Below are 21,921 nucleotides of genomic sequence, written 5' to 3' on the forward strand. Positions count from 1 at the left end.
CGACGCCATCCGCCTTTCTCCTTGCTGTCGTGCTGCTTACGTTGTCGGAAACACAGGGCTTCCCGCGAAGATGTCACTATCCGGACGAATATCAGCGGTATGTTCCGAAAGCCACTTCCGGCGAAAATGGAACGCACATTCGGAAGTTGGCACGAGGCTCGCGCTCATCCGGAAATCTCGCAATGTCATATACTTTCGGATGAAAATACGTTTGCCGGTTGTGTCGCTCGTCTGATATGTCGTAAAGATCTATTTGGACAAAATAAATCTTGACACACACACACACACACACACACACACACACACACACACACACACACACACACACACACACACACACACACACACACACACAATACCCTACCGTAACGTGCCAAAGTTCGTCATTTTTTATGCGCATTTTATACGCTAGTATTTGTGATATGACACTGTAAATAAATTTTTTTACTAAATATAAATTTCTCAGTTTAACATTGTTTGTATTATAAATGATTACAGTAATTATTTCTCCTCTAAATATAGCTTAATCTTTTGTAAGCACACATATTTTATATATTTCGTAGGCACTCTGGGGTCTTTTTTATCCAGTCTAATTTTTGTTACTGTTTCAGACTTTTACATAATCTAGAAAAAAATTCAGGATTATTTTCTCACTTCTCTGCTACATTGCTAAATATATTATTTAACTTAAATATTAGAACCTTTATTTAATAAAATTTGAATAAAGTTTGTGACAAAAAATTTGAGAGCAGAATTTTGCTTGGATTAAAAAAGATTCAATGTGCTTACGAAGGGTTAATTGTTTCAGATTTTCTTTTATTTTCGGAAACTTTAATGAAAGATTTTTCAAACTTAAATGAACAATTTTTCAGAAACTTTAATGAAAAATATTAAATAGTGTGAAATTAATCGGGAAGTGATGTCTTTTTTGTTTATTCGCGTCTGTATTTTTACGCGCTAAATCGATATTTTGAATAAAGGAGAGCCATCTCGGTTCTTGACTTCTTGGGTAATATTCTATTCATCAAACGTACTTTTACTATCGAACGGCCCTTATAAAAGACAATTTCGATATATAACCGAGTATTCTCGCACGTATTCACAGGCGAGGCGCATTGCGACACGTGCTCGTATTAAGATTGTCGTTTGCGCCGACCTAACGTCATTTCCTCGGTCCGGGTGCGGGTCGTATTCCACAGGAATGACGAGCATGCATGTCGCTCGTTTCGCACACATGCACGCGCACGCAGATGCACGCATCAGGTGCACCGTGCACGGCGGCTTATGTAGACTCTCGCGTTTATTACGTCGCGAGGCAACGGAATCTCCGCCCGTCGATCGGAGTTTCGAACTAGAAACACCCTCGGCTCCGAAGCTCAAAGCGGGCTCGTAAAGAATCCGAGCGCACTCGTTCCGCCGTTCGTCTCGTCCGTCTGCAGTTACCGCAGATCGACGCAAAATTCCTCCGTGTTACATAGCTGCTCTGAGACACACGAGAGGTCTCGCCGTGGAAACTGGATTGGCCCAATGGGATTGGAAACGAATCTCGCCACCGCACATTTCGTAGCTTCATGACCGCATGACGAATTCTTGCTTCCCAATGTCACTTTTGGTCGAAAACGTTATTGAGTAACGAATAAATTAAATCGGTTAAATATCTAGAACGTTGAACGTGGACGATCGATTGGCGCGATCGCGCGGTTGGTTCGGTTTTCGGTATGAGATATATTTCAATTTTCAACATTAATTTTATTTTAGACGGTAAATTTGTCTCGTGTAACACCAGCCGCTCGTTTTTCTTGCAGGTTTACGAGATGTACGTGACGGGTTATCAGTTCAAGGTACTATCACCGGTATTTACAGGCCACTGGGGACTACAGACTAGGAAGACCAGGCCTGCTTGGCGCGAGCGTCAAAACAGTGCCAACAGGAAACAATTCGAGACGTTCAAAAAGGAAGTATTTGCTCGTTACATGCGTGATCCGTTGAAAATGATGAAGAACATCAACTGACGAAAGGCTCATCGAGGATCTCATTGATTTGAGACTCCTCCGTTGATTAAGTTCGTCCTTAGGCTTAGCATCGAGGAATCCAGAGTAGAATTAGGCCTCTGGCTACCGTCAGTGCTCGCCACGTAATGTAGTTAATAGATTCGAAGTGTTTTTCATGTGATCGAACAAGTCAACGAAGAATTCGCCCGTCTAACATTCCTTCTTTATCTTCTATTATTACCTTTTTCATTATGTTTTAATGTATCAGATCTGATAATTTTCGCTCTCTCAATTTTATTTAATTTTGATATAAATTTGACTTATAGAATCACTTTTTCATCCATCGATATCAATTTATATATTGTATTATGTAAACAAGTATTTATACATTCTAAAGCACGATAACGTGGAATAGATAGAACTTTTTGACGAAGGATTGTCAATCTTATCCTTCGGAGTGGGAACAATGATGAAATCCGTATTAAGTGCAACGATGAAGTGCCACGATATGAGAGAGAACAGATGCCAGATCGGCTAACTACGATCGGCGGATTTGCGCTACTTATCGAGCCTTCCGGTTCAGCGATTCCGCTAGCCGGAATCAACCGCGAAAGCTCTTGTTACTTCCACTCACGATTTCCCAAAGTCATCAGAGACCCGCCATGCGGGATCGCGGAATAAATATCTCGTCGTGAGTTTCGCGGCACGTACTCGCGCACGACGAGCGGGAAAACGAGGGCAGGGGATCTTAAGTGAGCGTACCTCGTTAGCTGTCTGGGGCTTAAGAGGGTGGCGTTTAAATCCAAAATCGATACTCCGCTTGACGCTACTAGCGTAGCGCTTCGAAACGTAAAATAAACAAATGGCATAAACTGTCGTCGTGGCGTATGGTCTCGGATTTGTACTGATAGAAAATGCGAAAGTAATTTACAATAAATATGATATCTCTCGAGTCGCAGTACTCTTAATCATTAGGTTCTTTGATCCAAGTTAATTTCTTTCTCTTATAAAACACGGCACCAATAATCTTTTAATTATAAGAATTTGCTAATTCAGGAAACTTTACGAATTAAACATTAGGATGGAAAATAGACAATAAAAAATTTCAGAAGGTATATACTTTGGTCGAATTTTTAATTTACGATATAACGATTAAGATTAGATAATTTTCATATAATCGTTAAGTCGATTTTAAATAATTTGTAAATAATGCAAGGAATTTCAAATATTATCGTAAATAATCAAGTCGAGAATAGTAAATATGAGTGAATGGAAAGTAATAATTTTGCGGCATCGAAATATATCGCGTCTGACGAATCATGGGATCGACGATATTCGCGTGACATCCCGAGGCATAATGTATTTCATTTAGTACGTATTTCATTTAGTAATATAATCAAGCAACTTCACAAGGAGACGGGGGGGGGGGGGAGATGCACGTCTTTACGTTAATGTCGACATTTACTTTACATTATAAACTTACATTAATTATGTTAGATGAGATGTCACGAGATTTGCAGGCGCATGGTTCTCGTTTGTTCGCCGCGTTGTATAAACTCAACAGCGACGATTGCTCAATAAATATCAGCATCGACAACATTTTATCCAATTTGATTTTTTATTCTCTTTCTTTTTTTTAACTGACATGATACATCTTCTCAGATTTTTATAAATTCTTTTGTTGTAATAACGAAGTGTTATTGAATAAAATTTCATTTCATTGTTTATGCCTAAAAAAGCTTACAACAAAAAATTAATGAAAAATATGTATATATAATTTATATAAATATAGATAACAAATGTATATTTATAAGTATACAATTTTTTATATTTATTCTGACTTTCAAAATGAAATAAAATTGCTGATGTCAGTTAAAAGCTAATACGTCAACGTTTAGTTTAAGACACAGAGTTATCTTTATATTGTAATGTTTTTACTGATAGATGTATAAAATATAATATATAGATGTGTTGTGAAATAATAATGTAATAAAGAGAATATTATACGACTATATAGTTGTTTACAGATCCTTTAGATAAATTCACTGATAAGAATTAGTTTTAATATATTATATAAAATATATTAGAAGCTTTTAAATTATCTAAAAATAATTATAAAATTCCACCTTTATATATTGTTGCTTTATAAAGTATTAAAATTTCAAGGCATTTAATATAAAATAGTTAATTAAACTATTATAAATATCACAAATAAAGTGAAATACATTTCATGTAGAATTAGGATGTATATATAAATTCACACAAGAAATGTATATTTAAACATTAAGAGTTTGTTTGAATATAAGCTTTCTCTTATTTAATTAAATTCATTCTCATCGGTCTAAATTCGTATCCTATTGTTTAAAATAAAATTCTTTTTGAAATCTAACGTTCTCTTCTTGGTTTGCAACAAGTATTATTATTGAAGTCTCGATAGTCGAATTCAGATATGACACCCGTCCTGGAAAGTCGGGAATTCTAGATTCAAACTCTGAGGTAACATTTTTCGCAATAAATTATCTGCAGTTTATAAATTTTCATTTATATACGATGATTAATATTCTAGTAAGATACTTGTTAGCATAAAAACATGATTAAGTAAGTTGTCTAAATAATTTAATAAATGATATTACTATTCTGAATCTGTTAAATGAATTTAAGGTATAATGAAATAAAATAATTTTCACATAATTGCGTGTTAAATCGACTTTTAATTTATAAATAACGCCAATATTATATGGGAATACGAGGAATGTTAGGTACCATCATAGTTAAGTCAAGAATAGTAAATATGAATAAATAGTAAATGAGTGAATTAATTTCTATTTGTATTTAAATTTAGCTACTTAATTTAGCTACGATTCTTAAAATGTAAATATTACAAAATGATGAATGTGAAATCTTGTTCTTCACACATCGGCGTGCAATGTCTCGAAGACAATAGCACCGCTCTCGTATTATGCGGTGTTGTTCCATAAGATAACACTTGACTCCCCCGTTTATTCTCTAATCCCGTAAGCTACGCGAATAATCCGATTAAGTATGGCGCTATTGTGCTTTGCGAGCTAGAATGCGTCAGTTTTTTTTTCACGGCTATCTGGAACAATCCCGTGAACGTTCGGCAGTTAACTCGAATCGTGGATACAATGGCCGACAATAAAAAGTATCTATATATAGTGAAACTTCACCGAGTGTGTGAGATGAAAATGCTAACGATCGAGCGGTTTCAGGGCACATTCCAACGTGGCTCTATGGCGCCAGGTTGCGGCGCGTAGGTACGTTTTATCGTGTTACCGCGGTTGCATCGCGTGTCATAGGTGTCGGCTTCGAGTGCATCGAGACTTTCGAGTATACCGTGAAGAGATATCGAGGACACGTGCGTTGAATATACCGAAAAATATGAAAATGTGCTGGGATTTCTTCGGGGATAGATTTCTCAACGAATGTAGAAACGTTTCTTCCATAATAAAAATATCGATAGAGAGGCTATTATTGATTACAATTCTAAAAATTTTAATATCGGAGAAAGAGAGAGAGAGAGAGAGAGAGAGAGAGAGAGAGAGAGAGAGAGAGAAGAGATACCTTAGTTAAAATTCATCGCGAGTCAAAGTTTTATTTTCCCAAAGAGCTTCTCATTGCCAATAGCTTCTAACCTGAGAATTAGATTAGCTTTCCAACATTGTTGTAAATAAAAGCTCAACTTCATCAAACTCGAATAATCTCAACGATATCATTCAGGCTTTCTAGCATATCTTGCGTACGTATAGAGATAAATGATGATCCGTGGCTTGCTTTGAGTACATACGATCTCTGCAAACACCGGAGATTATTTATTTAATCTCGATTTCTATAATTGTATTTCTTGAGGCTTTTTCTTTACGAAGGAAAGCGTTTTCTTCACAAAATCTTTCTTCCCGACAATTTCTCGTAGCCCTACGTCTATGCATTCAGTGACGTAACTTAACGTTTAAGCTCGAGATATAAACCATTTTCCTGGCGTTTTCCCCGCGATCGTTTCGATTTAGTAAAGTTTGTTTACGACTATCGTATCTCGTTATGGAAGATCGGAAAGGATGCGAGAATCCGTAGTCGTAGTCGTCGTCATTGTCGTCGTTGTCATCGCCGTCGTCGACGTCGCTGTTATCGTCGTTATCACTTCTTGTTGGACCAACGTACGGACGCGCTATCCTGGCTGTTGTAAAGGATTACCGCGCGCAAGAGAGCGGAAGTTCTTTAAAAGGGAAAAAATGCGGATTTACTTACTTCGCAGTGCGCCGAACGCAAGGAAGAAGAAGATTCTGCTACACCACACGCGTTATACTATCAACGTACATATATCCTCGCGTATACCTCGCCACTTGTGAATATCGTTAATCCTGGAACGAATTTCTTGAAAGAGCACGCGTCGCACACCACGGTTTAAGTATAATATATTCCGGCGCAAATGTTAAAGCTCTCGTTGTATATTCAACGCCGTATATACGGGTATATGCTCATTAATAATCATAAGAACGCAGAAGCGCACCTCTAATTGCGTAATGGTGATCATGGTGATTAGAATTTAAAGAGAATATTCAGTTTGTCTGATGAAGAGATGAGATATCACTTCTTGTAAAGTGAAATGATAGAAGATAAGGATAATTATGTATCTTCTGAAATTTGTTATATTTGCGTCTCGATTTTAGAATAAAAATTTTATTCGTTAATTTATATTTTATTAAAATAAGCTTTTCATTATTATTTAAAAGATAAATTTGAATACTTGTACACCTTCACGTAACTGTTTACATTTGTATCTAACATTTAAATGTTTCCTTCTCTTCCCATTACATCTTCATGTTGCAATAGCTTGACTAAGCGATATAATAACAATTTTACTTAAACAACGACTCTTTGCACTTTTTGTGCTGCCAATTCGTTTTAAGGATAATTTAACTGACTATATAATATCTGTTTCTACCAATGTGGATTAATTTTAATTCCCTTTTAATTTACTTTTTATCTTTTTCTCATTCTTAGAACTGAAGAAAAATAAAAAAAATAAGTTAAAACCAGGATTAACGTTAATCTATTATACATTGGTAGAAATGGGTTCTACACATGTTTTATCGGAATAAACGTTTTATTTCATTATTATTTTGAATATTAAAGTAGAAACACGTATACGTCTTTATGCAACTGTTTACACTTGTACTTAACGTTTAAAACATTTTCTTCTTCACTGTGTTTTCGTATTACGACAGTTTAGTTACGCAATGTAATAGTTTTACTTAAGCAACGAGGACCTCTTACACTTTTCATACCGCCGACTCGTTTTGAAAATAGCTTAATTTTCTACACGTTGCCAGCTATTTAGCTAGTTCTCTGCCAGTTTGCACGAGTCTGAGGGAAAAAGGAGAGTGGGATGATGTGTGCATGAGAGGGATTCGCCGCGGGGTACGTAGGATGCAGACAGAACGGTAGATAGGACGCGCGTATGTATGTGTACCTGTAGATATCATGTAGGTGCTCGTCGTAGGTAGATATTACACGATACATCCCCCTGTCTACCCCTGTACCTGGCTAAATTATTAGATTCACCCTCTCGACTCCTCATCTCCCGTTTTTCTTGTCGTAGTCGACTTGGGTAGTAACTTTTTTCCACTCCTCCACTACAGGGAGCTGCCATTTCTCCCTTATCCTCGTCTAGATTTTTCTATTAGACTCCTCAAAGAGGCTCGAAAAGGTATACGCAAAAAACGTCGTCGCACGAAAGAAAAAGCTCGAACGTAACGCGAATATTAAAATGGAGTTTTGAATTGGTTCACGTGTCGATTTACTCCTCAGAAAGCGAGTGGTTTTGAGATTAAACCATTTTGCAGGAGTGTAGCGAAGTGGTAGAGCGTAAATAGATTTTCCGTCGTATTGGCTATCAGTGTTATGCCTGATTAATTCATCACGAAAACCATTTGCAATTCATTTACTTTACCGAGTAATATTAATCTTGGAATATTGATATAATATTGATTTCCAAATCATGGCGCTGTTTCAGTTCTATAATTGGAAAAGAAATTATTAAATATTTTTATTTATAAGCTTGTTATAAATAAAACTTTAAAAAATATAAATGTAGATTTAACACCATGATGTCTATATAATTCTCGTGTGGGTTGACATAGGCGTAGTCAGGATTCTATTTAGGGGGAGGAGTCCAAATTAAAATCAAGATTTTAATCCGGGAAGGGAGAGGATAGTCGAGTGGCATGAATTATTGGATCTGTTTTATATTATTATTTTTAATTAATTAGTAGTAGACAAATCATAAAATCACACATATTTAATTTATATTAATTTACTTTATTTTTCTCTTAAAAAATTATGATTTTTTTGAAAAATTTAAATTTATACTATTAGCTGTCTTGGATTTTCGAAAAATCTTTCTATAATTTTCACTTCCAATTCTTTCTTCTTTTTCAAAATTAATTTCTTATGAACATTTATTAAACATTTTTCTCTTAAAAATTGTGATTCTTTGACCTGGAAAAGTTCAAATTTATAATACTAGTTGTCTTGGATTTTCAGAAAATCTTTCTATAATTTTTACCTCCAATTCCTTCTTCTTTTTAAAAATTAATTTCTTATGAATATTTATTAAGCATAGTCCGTTTAAGTAGTAATTATTTTTATTCTTTAAGATTTAGGGGAGGCCACGACCTGCCTTTCCTTGGTTACGTCCAAGGGAGTTAATATAAACGTAAATGTAAACATGTATTTTAAATCCACTTTAGTACTGGTATAAACACAAGGGTTTTAAATTTACATCAGTTGATATTAATATTAACATCAACACGGTGAGAATTATATAAACGTCGCATAGTGTTAAATTCATACCTATATTTTTTAGAATGTGGATTTACCAGTATTAAATACGCTCTACGTGAAACAATAAATTGAGATCGAAGGAAATGACAGATGAATGAAAAGAATCTCTGAGAGAATATATAGAACACGTCATGCGTTCGAAAGAGCGAAACTCGTCTTCGAGCGTTCTAGCGATTCAATTCTATTTCGCCCCGTCAGATGTTTGACGCTTGGTTAAATTCGTTTATCCGCACTGTCGCGAATTTTTCGTTGCCGGTTCCGAGGACAAGTTCCGGGCGCGCAGATTGCGCCTTCCTCGTGACACACTAAGTTCCATCTCGAAGAAGTGGAAATTCTCTTGCTGGTAGATAGAATTCCAGTCGTCCAGTTCTGTTCGAGAAGTTCAAAATTCGTTATAGTAGTTCGCACTACATTAACGTTATTTGCCGGCAATTTTTAACGCGTTTAAAGCATATCGAAAGGATATCAGAAAAAATATGATAAAAATATCGAAAGAACTTTGTGTCAACTTTATGCTATTGTACTCGCAGTTTTTAAACTATACCGTATTAGATCCATACCGGGAAATAGCGGTATAACGTTAAGCGAGCGGTAACGGGTAACACCGGTAGCCAGTGTTCCTATCTAACGTCGCCTAATACGGGGACGACTCTAATCCCGTCTGATCTTGAATAATCTGAACTAATCTCGTGCAATCTAACGGCAGCTTTCGGCGCCGGGTATGAGCGTCGGTGGAATAGGTCCGTTTTCAATTAGAGGGAACATTTTGCTGATGGCGCCTTCTCCGCTGGTCCCCCTGGTTTGGATGTCTGCCGAAACTTCGTGCGGATACGGAAGGAAGGTTTACGGATACGGTTGCCGGTGGGAATCTGTCAGTAGGAGCAATCCCTATAGATAATCGCCGGATTATGCAACCGGATTAGGATTTTCTACAATGCACGCGTGCGTGAACTTTCTTATAATATGAACACGTACCATACCTTGATTAAATTTCAACCGCGATCAGCCGAGGGGGTCTCACATAATCTCTCACTTTAATAGAATCCGCCGCGTATTTTCAGTGTTCTCTTCGCTCTGTCAGAAATAGACATGAATAGTGCAAAGTCGGGTTTCGCAAAAAAGCTGTGTCCATTTGGAAATTGCCGTTCATCAATTGTATCCTTCTCGGGATAGAACCGTCGAGATCGAAATGGAATGTCAAGTTGACGTTTCGACATATACTACGTGCATTGTTTGAGCAAGTTTTTTGTGTTAGCGACTGTTCCTGATTGCTAACGGTACAATGCGGCTGCACACGCTACTTTTTTCTCAATTCACGGCGCATTTCAGCAGCATTGCAACATATACACTTTCACGCGAATGCAATCAATCTCGGATTTTTATAAAATATCGCGAATAAAGTAAAATTTAGCGATCTTGTAAAATTCCCCATTTTTTCGCGTATTTTCTCTACAAGCGAAATGACAACTTATTCAGAATTGCTACATTTCTACAACAATTATTTCCACATATTAAATATCACGTATTACATTTTCTTAAAAATATTCCTTATTATATCCATTAAAAAATCATTTACCTTTAATAACATTTAAAAGTTAAATAAAATATAAGTAAATTTCCTGTATGAATCTCCACTGTTTTTTTTAGTGCGTAAATAATATACCTATAAGACATTAAAACATAATTTGTAAATAATTGGAATATATTCACTAAGTTACTACAACAGTTAATATGCAATTAATTTGGCTAGTAAATACATCCTAATTGTTTGCAAATTATATCTTAAAGTCTTTTAAATAAATATATTATTTACACACTGACAACCACGAAAGTTTTTACAGGCAATTTATTTATATTTGATTTATTTTTGGACACTAATTTTTTACAAAATTATTTTTATTTTAATTTAAAAGAAGAAAAGAGCTAAATAACATTTAAGAGCTGAAAACTAATGACTCACGTAAAATGCACGAACATTTCGACATGGTTGTTAGCGGTAATATCTTCATGACGTCGGTTAAGGATTCCGATAGGCAACGCTTTCGACGTCAGATGATGAAGAATGGTGAAGGTGAAGTCATGGCATAATACGACGCTTCGTTATTCGTCGTCGACGTGATGTCGGTTCCCCGCGTGCTATCATAGCCGCTTCGAGTGACTTCGGCGTGCGTTAAACTTGCACGGCACCGTCGGATCGTCGGAAATTTTGGAGATCTGACGCGGACACCTAACGAAACTTTTTGAAGTCGCATAGTGATAGCAGTCACGAAACTTGGTACTTCGCGTCTCGAGAGAGAAGTTCGGTTGTTCTTCTATACGTGAGCGGGACGAAGAGGCGTGCGTGCTATCTCACCGAGTCTTCTTAATCGAAATATATTTTCACGCTGTTGTCGCTGTCACTTATATGTAGTGAAGAATATACTCGACGTTATAGATATCTCTACCTTGTTAGATAACAATATTATTTTCAAGAATAAATACTTATGAGTATATTATTGTATCCAGATATGCGTGCATTATAAATACAAATTACGCGCCTATTCTGATGATGTTAATCTAAAAAGAAAATGGTTAAGTAATATTCAATTATTCAATTAATATTATTATACAATAATTAATATTATTATAATATTATTATATAATATTATTATATATTATATATTACAATAATTCATGTTAATATAGTACATAATGTTAATATTATAGTAAATAAACTAAATATATAATAAGCATTATACTAATTAATTGATGTCGTAATTGTATATTACAATGCATGTACACTGATTTAATTTTAACAAGTAGTAAAAAGGAACTCTAGGATTTTGAACTCCAATTTCTCTTTATTTTTAAAAACGATTATTTTTTTCCATTTGCTTTTTTTAGATTATTTTTCCAGATGTTTTTCAGAAAGTTTTTAATTCGTGTTCATTTTTAACTTTACCACGAAATAGTTATTAACATAAAGATATTGCTATTGTTATTCATTACATGCTATTTTAATTCCAAATTTAATTATTTTAAAATTTTGCTACACAAAGTTTTAATTTGAGATTATAATACCATAACATTACAGTTGTATACAAAATAACATTAGTCATGTTGTAAATAAATTTCACATCATAAACGTTTTTTATAAGTTTTAATAAATTTTAATAAGTATATAAATTTATAATTCTTATTTTGTAGTCTCTCTTTTTAGACAACATATGCCGTACTTTTATTTGCTTTTTTTTTACAAACAATGAAATACTTCTCTGCCAGCTTGTGACAGTTACTAGTATCTTTCATAACGAACATAATTGCATAATTGTACAATTTGTACATATAATGCAGAAGAGTGTTTTTATCTTAACAGAAAATAATGAACAAAAAAAATGTTTTAATCTATCTTCTTAATCCATTTTCCAACTGTGACTTATTTTCTACGGATAGCACCTGCTGCCTGCAATCGCGCACGTCAGATTCTTCCACAATCTTCTTCACTCTTCCACATTAATTTACCGCATCCATCCCCTTGCGATTCGATTTTGCAACGGTAGGATCGCCTCTTCGTGATTCGTGCAGATCGTAACTTCACTGTCTTTTTCCTCATTGGATTTCTAGTGTCAAATATTTGCAGAGTCTGACGAGGAGAAAGGATAGAGAAAAGGGACGAATGGCCACGATCCTCCTCTAGATTGCATGGGGATGCGGGTGATCAAAAGTTCAGGACGGTTGGAGGTGGAGAAGGCGAAGGGAACGGGCGGCGCGGGCGTCGCGACGGCAGTCGTCCTGCAGGGCCGGTAGGCGCTTTGGGCGCCTACAGGACGAGAATCGTTTTGTAATTGATAGGAGTGTTTGTTCGCGTTTGTAAATACCATTCCATTAGTGCCGCCGCGAGTACGAATTGCACGAACTTTGGCGCGCACGCTGAAGTTTCGCGTTTCCCGGAGCCACTCCAGCCGGAAGTACGACTAATCATGCCGCCGCTGTCTGCTTTCCCGCTCCGTAACCCTCGCGAGTACACGGTAACTATACACATAGTTTGACGCATCATGCACTTTTTGCACGAGTACCAAGACCGCACACGAGGAATGTTTCAAATCACATTTATCATTTTGAAGCTAATTGGATAATTTTCTAATTGATACTTAATGAAAATTAAGTTAAATTCTGTTTTCATAAATGTCAATTAGGTTTAAGTAATATTTAACCATTTCTAAAACGAATTGAAAGTAATTAATTACAATTTAAAATGTTGATTTAATTTGATGTAGTTTAAAATATGAGCCAAAGTTTTGGCTCTTTCTTCTTGCTACTATTTTATAGGAATCATTATGAAAGATATGAATTGTGTATATTGTATACTGTATAATATATAATATATGTAAATCATATATTGTGTATTGTAATGTTCCAATATGTAATTGTATCAGGACTAGACATATTATGGTAATCGGAGTTTAATTAACATGACGTTAAGCGTAAGCTGATAATGCCGTTATACTGCGAATTAATTGAATGGATTATGACATGACTAAAGTACTTTGTACGATTCTGAGATGAAAAGTCGTATTTTTACATTACATATAAAATAAGACTCATTTACGATCTATAGTTACGTACATAATATTTTTTGATGTATATAGAAATGAAATTCTATAATAAAAGATATTAAATTCTATAATAGATAAATTTAAAAGATTCTATATATATTTATGTATATATATATATATATATAAAATTCTTATCGTTCTTTAAAATAGTACAATTAGTATATAATGGTACAATTGATACTTTAAAATAGTATTCAATAAATTAAGTTTTTCAAAAAGAAGAAAAATTAAGGTTACAGATTTAAACTCTGGCTAAGGTGATATTTTTCACAATAAGTTTTTTACAGTGTTTTTAAATTAATTTTATTAACATTATTAAACTGATGATTAATATAATTTATTATGTTATTTTCTTCATTAGTTTATGATTGTGTTTCAATAAATTGTCCAATAAATTGTATCGGCGCACACTTTATAAGCTGTGCCGCGCTTATAAAATTGAAAAATTTACAAATTTATATATGTGTTATTAAACTTTAAGATCCGTTTCGATCCAAAAAAAAGATTGTTTCTATTATTTGATTAATTTTCTTCTATATGTAACGTAATTTTCACTCATAATTAAAAAAAGGCTATTTTTTTAACTTGACAGGAAATTGTTGACCAATTAAATAATAATGATAAAAAGAATACAAATATTTTTAATATAATCAAATATCATTTTCGTTTCACAATCCTTAAAAAATTACTCTTTTTGAGTTGTGACATTTTTGTGACAATTTTTCTTAATCGAAGTTAAGTTGATTCACTTTTAATGAGGGATAAAGTTTACTTAACACATTCATAGCACAATTCAAAAATTAATTTTTTTTGAAGTTACTTTTAAAGAAATGGAACGATATATATATATATATATATAGAATTTTTTCAAGTTTCTACATACATTTTTACGAAAGTATTATATAATCATGATTAAATAACATTCTTTCTCTTCCTCATTAAATGTAGATTTTTTAGAATTTAGTTAAAGTTGTACGTTTAATAATTTAAATCAGCGTATTTGTATATATTATTTATAAATTTTATGACTAAATACTCTCTTCTTCTTTAATTTGCAAAAATAATTGTCGATAATATCATAATATATCAGAAAAATATTTTCACAATAGATTGAAAGATACGTACAACCTAATAAATAAGGGGAATGCTGCACATAAATACCGATTGCTCGTTTCATCTGAACAATGTCTCGAGTTGGTCGTTGGCTTTCGTCGACTAGCAACGAATGCGCAATTTCGTCCGCACAATTTCGGGCTAGCTCAGCCGAGAACGTCATCCCGACACGAATTTTACGACTGATCACTCGCGGAGCCTCCTCTTTTGTCACGTTCTGCGCCATGGTTTTCCTGAAAGAAAAACGGATCCTCGGATCGGGTTCTTTCGATTGGAACGGATGAAATTCCATTTCCACGGAATTTCGCGTAATTTCTTCAGAGCACTGTCGCGTATACGTCTCGAGGAAAACGTTATTCTTCGTTTCAGTCATCTTTTTGAGATAATGCGAGATACGTATATCTCTCTATTGGATATTATTAATCTACTAATATCATATACATTTTGGAGATTGGAAAATATTTTGAGTGAATTTGTGGCAAAAATACTTTTGCTTTTTTATTTGTACAAATTTTAAAAGTTTATACATTTATTATATTATATATTATAATATATTATATTATATAATATTTGTGAAAAATATAGAATATGATTTAAATTTAGTTATCCGAAGTTTTGTGGATTAAATTATTTTTAATTAATCATTGATAAGTCGGATTACAAGAGTTATTATAGGAAAGTCTGTCTCGTTTGCGATGATAAATTATATATGTAAATGGCGATCAGGAATTAGGCCAGTTCTCTTATCAAGAAATGTGCGAGTTGTCTGGATGTCTATTCGTGAATCCACGTCGGAAATTCATTCTGGGTCGTACGTCATATAAACTCGCGATACTTGTCTCGGCCGTGAGTAATTAAAATGTAAATTATGCGATATGAGTAAATATGTTTGCACGAATTGCAGCCAAGTGCAGCCGGCGCTGGAAGGATTATCCTTTTAATGAGACTCGACAATGCGCGTGTTAATGTCACGATGCGTTTTATGGAGGTTGTGTCTGAAAATCACACATCAAAATGTTCTATATATTATAGAAGAAGAAAGATTCACCTGCCCAATTGATATAAATTATTGCTAAGCTAATTAACGATATTTCATGTTAAATAAGATTTATTTTATACATTTACGGAGAAAGAATGATTTTGATAAAGTATCTAAAAATTTAACTAGATACAAATCTAAATATTTATGTAATTTTGTTAAACTATTAAAATAATTATATAGATCAAACTGTTTGATGGAATATAATTTTGTTTGCATCGATCGTCATGCTGGAGTCTCTTCAAAAATATTTTAATAATCCAACAGAATTATTTTCAAATTTGTGTCTAACTAATATTTTTAGATATTTGTGTACGCACGGAAAAGACAGTTTTGCTGAAGCATTTGAAAGTTTAACTAGCTACAAATTTGAAAATAATTTGTAGGACACTTAAAATAATTATGTATGCTCAAATTAGTTGTATAATGTCAAAACTTTTGCAGCATTGTTAATCATGCTTCAGATTATTATATAATTATTTTGATAGGTTCAATAAAAGTATTTTCAGATCTGTATGTAATTAAATTTTTCAAAAAAAATTATGTTTCTTCCGTGTGTACGTAATATCTAAAATTGTCTTTAAAACGATTGTGCGATGCACATATAACAAGAATTATTTTATTTTTCGGCGAGCTCTTACGGCACGCTTGCAGTTTTGACGGCTATAAAGGAATTTTATGTTACGTCTATGCTATCAAAAGATCCACAACCGTATTCTACTCGTTTCACTCTTTTCGTGGCCTAGAAAAAAATTCTCGACACGTTCACCTCTACGTTCGCGTTCACATCTGTACGCGATATAAATCGTGCAATGGCTTTTTTCATAACCCTCGTACACCCTCGCAGTTCTTTTCCGCCCTGTCCGCTTTTCATCACCACTCGGCCCGTCTCGTGACTTTCTCTTGTTCTCACCACTACAGTTAAATAGGCTATTTCGCGGTTTTCACCGAGGTGTAATTACCATACTTTAGGCCGGAATTGGTTGTAGGACGAGCAATCGAGTAAAATGCGTTCGCGACGATATTCGCGACGACGCTGAAATAATTCTACGTTTGGCGCAAGTAAATGCTCTTTCCTTCTTTATCTCTTGCCTCGTTCTCTTTTCTCGTACTCTCTCTCTCTCTCTCTCTCTCTCTCTCTCTCTCTCTCTCTCTCTCTCTCTTTCTCTTAGACACGAAACCGTCTCTGTATAGTCGGTATAGTGCCTTCCTCCTGCTCCAAGTTCGGCGTCGAAACCGTCCTTTGTTTTCACCATCGTCTTCACCTCGGGGCGACAGGAGCTACGGTGCGATGCACCGACTTGCTCTCGCGCGCACAGCACAATGATAATCCTGTTATATGGTAGCTTGTCAGTGACGGACGTTCCTTTGGCGTAACCGGTACTGCTTCCGGCTCGTCAAAGTGCAAGAACCAGGAAAGGGCTATGTCAATATCAGTATTGTTTGATGTGAACGTTGTCTCTCAGCTACATGTGTTGCTGAGTCAGAGCATTACTACAGTCGGATATTTTATTTACTAGAAAATTCTGTATTCCTTTTATTAAATTTATCAAAATGTTCGCTGCTTTTCTCTATTATTGTAATATTACATCTAGAAGAGAACGAGTGTTCTCTAGCTAGAAATCATAATAAATGATAATTTAAGCATGAGCGTACTTATAGAATTTCAATCGGGGGAGAGAGAGTGAACAAAAATTTATCTTTGCACAAAGCTTATTAAAATACTTATATTAAAGTCTTTGAGGATCTTCAGCGAACTTTACGAATAAACAACGAATGTTTAATTTTTTATTATAAAAAATAATTTTCATAATTTGTTTTTCTTTGCTAAAATTCAGGAAAGTCGCCTTGCGTATGCTTATACTCGAGTAGAATGGATTTTTCACAAAACACTACATTGAAAAAAATTTTTGGTTCAATAAATGATTATTAATCAATGACTTAATGTAGTTAATTTATTGATACGATAACTGAATTCATTTATATAACTATATATTCATTCTTGTAATATGAATTCTAGTAAATAATATAATTTTAATAACTTAAATCATTACGAGAATTCATTGAACCAATTTTCATTAATTCAATAAATATTTTATTGTATTTACGTACAATTTTAGTGTAAGCAAAATTTGAGAAATAATAGAATTAGATACATCCATTTTTTTAACTCTTCTTTTAATCGATATTTAGATTTATTTTCAGAGAGCGACAAAAATCAGTTACACCGGCTAAAATTAATTAACGCTGGCTGAACCGACTCTTCGTCGTTTGAAACCAGCTTCCAAGCTCGAACACGTATCGATTCGCGTTCTCTCTGCCCTGCGCACGTTATTAGAAGTGCACCGCACCGAGACGCAGTTTGCTTAAATTCATTCGGCAGTTACTGATAGAAAATACCGGGGTGAATTTGGTAGCGCGGAGCGGGGCTTATCAGTGGGAGACCGGCTCAACCGGATGCGAGAGCCGGGTTCGCGGCCGGCTATCCGGTTCCATGAGGTTGAGGGCCAACCGAGCGGTCATCTCCCAGAGGCCTTGTACTCGGAAATAGACTGGGTTATGTATATATAGGTGCCGTAACTCTGCCCGGAATACCGGAGTAGCCGAGGGGGTAGTATTGATAATGCACGGCCCATGCCCCTTTGCCGTGAGTGTATGACCCTCTCTGTCCACCTCGTTCTGGTACTGGTGGTTCTTCATATCTCCCCAGGCTGCGTGTTTGTCGATTTTTGCCCGGCGTTCCTGATCGCGGTTAAAGTACCGATACTGCCGATTGCCATTCGTGTTGGTCGATCGATAGTTAAAATATTTGTTTACTTCATGGTTCTGTTACGTATGCGATATTTAGTTTATAACGTTAGAATGTTTGATCATTTTGACCACTAAACTTTTTTATACGATACTTTTATAAATTTTTAATTAACGTTAACAAGAAATGGAAAATATACTGTGAGAAAAAAAAGATTGTGCTTTAAAAGAACCGATAAAAAAATGGTCGCTACGTAATTCTATCTATTAGATATCTATTAGACTCTTTCTGAAGATATTTCTAGCGTAAATAATGGAATAATTAGTATATATTCTTTTATACAAAGTCTGCATATCTCGCCGGTATATTATCCATTATATGTTCGTTTCCGTAGCTCCTTTCTTCCTTTCGTTTTATTATTTTTTTTTTTTCTATATAACGGTCGTTCGTCACGACAACACGAGCGGGCCGTATTTCCCCCGAGTGTTTTTCGCAGCCGTAGTAATTGTTTACTACCATCGTACCAACCATCGTACGATGCTGATCGCGAAGTCAATTTTTCTCCGTGCGTTCAGTGCCAATGTTCAACAGTCTTGGTAGCAACCACAGAAGCCTTAGCTGCAACAATAAAACTTCATATCAAACCTTTATCATCCGCCCGAACGATAAGACAATAGTTTTCACTAATCGTACAATAGCCGTATCTTTTTAATTAATAATGATAACAAAAATATACAGTAGAATTATCATTATATTCGCGGAAATAACGAAGGCTGCGATGCTTTATGTAATATATTCACAACCAACAATTTATAAAATACATTAATTGTCTCATTAATAATAAATGATATCGTATATTTGTAATTGTTGGTAAATGATTATATTATTCTCTTTATATTTCAAAAGTGATGACAATTAAAAAATGTAATTTTTGAGTTATTGTATTTACTGATAAAATTTGCGGGTTAAATCGATATCATTGCTGTCCTTTTCCGCGATTCGTTCACTCGCTCTGCTCACTTCTTTCTGCGAAAGTAATAATTATTACGTGTTTTGACAGTTTATAAATGTAGATGTAATGTTAGATTATCGTAATTGAATTGTATACTTTATGAATGATAAAAATGAAACATTTGATCATGTTTTCATAAAACGAATACATTTTTTTTGCTGATATTTAATTAATTAATAATCTTCTATCAAGTTGAAAAATAATTTTTCCCCTTTTCTGAAAAACTTAATACTTTTTGTTGTCATTTTTGAAGTAAGGGAATATATATACATTTTTTAAAATTTTTTACACTCAATTTTATTAGAAAGCACATTCAGAAAAAAGTTTCTTCGATTTAAAAAAATGTTTCTATAAGGAGATTCTAAAGTGAATCTGTCTTATCAGTTTTCCCAAACAAGTATTTTTTTAACTGCCTATACAGATTAAAAAATCCTTCTCTATAATTAAAGCATAAACGATAATGTTGTCTAAACCGGTCGACTTTATGCCAAAAACGAAAAAAAGTTGGAAAATTACAATTTTCTTACTTTTAATATCGACTCGTAATAATGTTTGCTTTATATACGAATTTTATACTTCGTACGTATAAAACAATTTTGGTTTGGACTAGAGATTACATGAATAATTAATATTGAGAGTACTTAGAATTAGATTTAGATACTTAATACGAAAGATTAGTTAGAACATTTGTACATATGTGTGAGTGCGACATTGATGGAATAGTATACTCTATAAAGGTATGTCGATGTGTTGTATTTTATCAGTAAAAGCGATTTCATCGGACTTCGGGCTTCACTTTAGAATCCCTTGAAGAAAAAATTTCTTTGATTTGAACGTCATTTCTTCGATTTTAACATTATTTTTTGAAATTAAATAAAAAAATTTATTCCATTTAAAGAAATTATGTTCGAATGAAAAAAATTTTTTCTTTACCCGTATGACAAAGAAACATTTCTTTAAATCAAAGAAACCTTTCTCTAGATGCAAGTGTATCTTGCGGGAGTCAATGGGTCCATTCAGAAGCGACGATCGCTCACTGAGCACTCACTGAGCAAAAAAGAGATTAATCTATTATTAATATGTTTATTTATTATAATTCGTAACGTAGAATAACTTTGTCTACTATAGATAATCTTTAATATCATCTTTCTTACTTATTTATTACTGTTTATTATTTCTCTAATGCCGCGTTTAGACCGTAAGGTTATGTAGCGCTCAGTAAGTAGTAGAGCGTAATTTTAAGTCTCCCCATCGCTCACTGAGCGCTACATAATCTTACGGCCTAAACACGGCATTAGAGAAATAATAAACAATAATAAATAAGTAAGAAAAATGATATTAAAAAAAAAGTTTCTTTGATTTGAAACCTTTCTCTGGATGCAAGTGTATCTTGCGGCGGTCAATGGGTGCATTCGCTCACTGGGCGCTCACTGAGCAAAAAAGAGATTAATCTATTATTAATATGCTTATTTATTATAATTCGTAACGTCGAATAACTTTGTCTACTACAGATAATCTTTAATATCATCTATCTTACTTATTTATTACTGTTTATTATTTCTCTAATATCATGTTTAGGCCATATGATTATGTAGCGCTCAGTAAGCGATGGGGCTACTTAAAATTACGCTCTACTACTTACTGAGCGCTACATAACCTTACGGTCTAAACGCGGCATTAGAGAAATAATAAACAGAAATAAATAAGTAAGAAAGATGATATTAAAGATTATTTATAGTAGACAAAGTTATTCTGCGTTACGAATTATAATAAACATATTAAAAATAGATTAATCTCTTTTTTGCTTAGTGAGCGCCCAGTAAGCGATCGCTTCTGAATGCACCTATTGACCGCCGCAAGATACACTTGCATCCAGAGAAAAGTTTCAAATCAAAGAAATTTTTTCTTTAATATCATTTTTCTTACTTATTTATTACTGTTTATTATTTCTCTAATACCGTATTTAGGCCATAAGATTATGTAGCGCTCAGTAAGCGATGGGGCTACTTAAAATTACGCTCTACTACTTACTGAGCGCTACATAACCTTACGGTCTAAACGCGGCATTAGAGAAATGATAAACAGTAATAAATAAGTAAGAAAGATGATATTAAATTTTATCTATAGTAGACAAAGTTATTCTACGTTACGAATTATAATAAATAAATGCATATACATATATATATATATATATATATATATATATATATATTAATAATAGATAAATCCTTTTTTTGCTCAGTGAGCGTTCAGTGAAGGATCGTCGCTTCTGGATGTAGTTATTGTTTTCAATGTTAATGTTTTCTGATAGATATAACCAGCAGCGTGTACGGCATGCTTGTGTATATCAAAGGCTTGCGTCGGAATGCAAGCATCGGAACAATTAAACTGTACGAGCCAATTTAAGACCGTGTTTATTCCGCGCGGTAATTCCCGCTTGCGCTTGCGGTCGGGGTATGCGGTACAGACGCGGGGGAGTTAATCCCCTGTCCATTTGCGTCGCGCAAGAATCTCACTTACGGCTATCGGCGCGACCTCGGCGTCGTCGCGTGAGGAATTCC

The 21,921-nt window shown here is 34.3% G+C and overlaps 1 protein-coding gene across 2 annotated transcripts in view; it reads left to right on the plus strand.

The window, feature by feature from the left end:
- LOC105149046 (beta-1,4-glucuronyltransferase 1) overlaps positions 1 to 21,921 on the plus strand; it is an 80,510-nt gene that overhangs the window by 38,385 nt on the left and 20,204 nt on the right. The window contains exon 4 of one of the 2 annotated variants that reach the window (XM_011061182.2): positions 1,806 to 13,950. The exons of the other annotated variant lie outside the window; for it this stretch is intronic. Within the exon in view, the coding sequence (XP_011059484.1) occupies positions 1,806 to 2,012 (207 nt within the window). The 3' untranslated portion in view covers positions 2,013 to 13,950. Of the gene's footprint in view, positions 1 to 1,805; positions 13,951 to 21,921 lie in introns of those variants that run through there. 2 annotated transcript variants of the gene reach the window in all.

The sequence above is a fragment of the Acromyrmex echinatior genome, chromosome 19 (assembly GCF_024713525.1).
Source record: "Acromyrmex echinatior isolate Ae372 chromosome 19, ASM2471352v2, whole genome shotgun sequence".
Classification (NCBI taxonomy): domain Eukaryota; kingdom Metazoa; phylum Arthropoda; class Insecta; order Hymenoptera; family Formicidae; genus Acromyrmex; species Acromyrmex echinatior.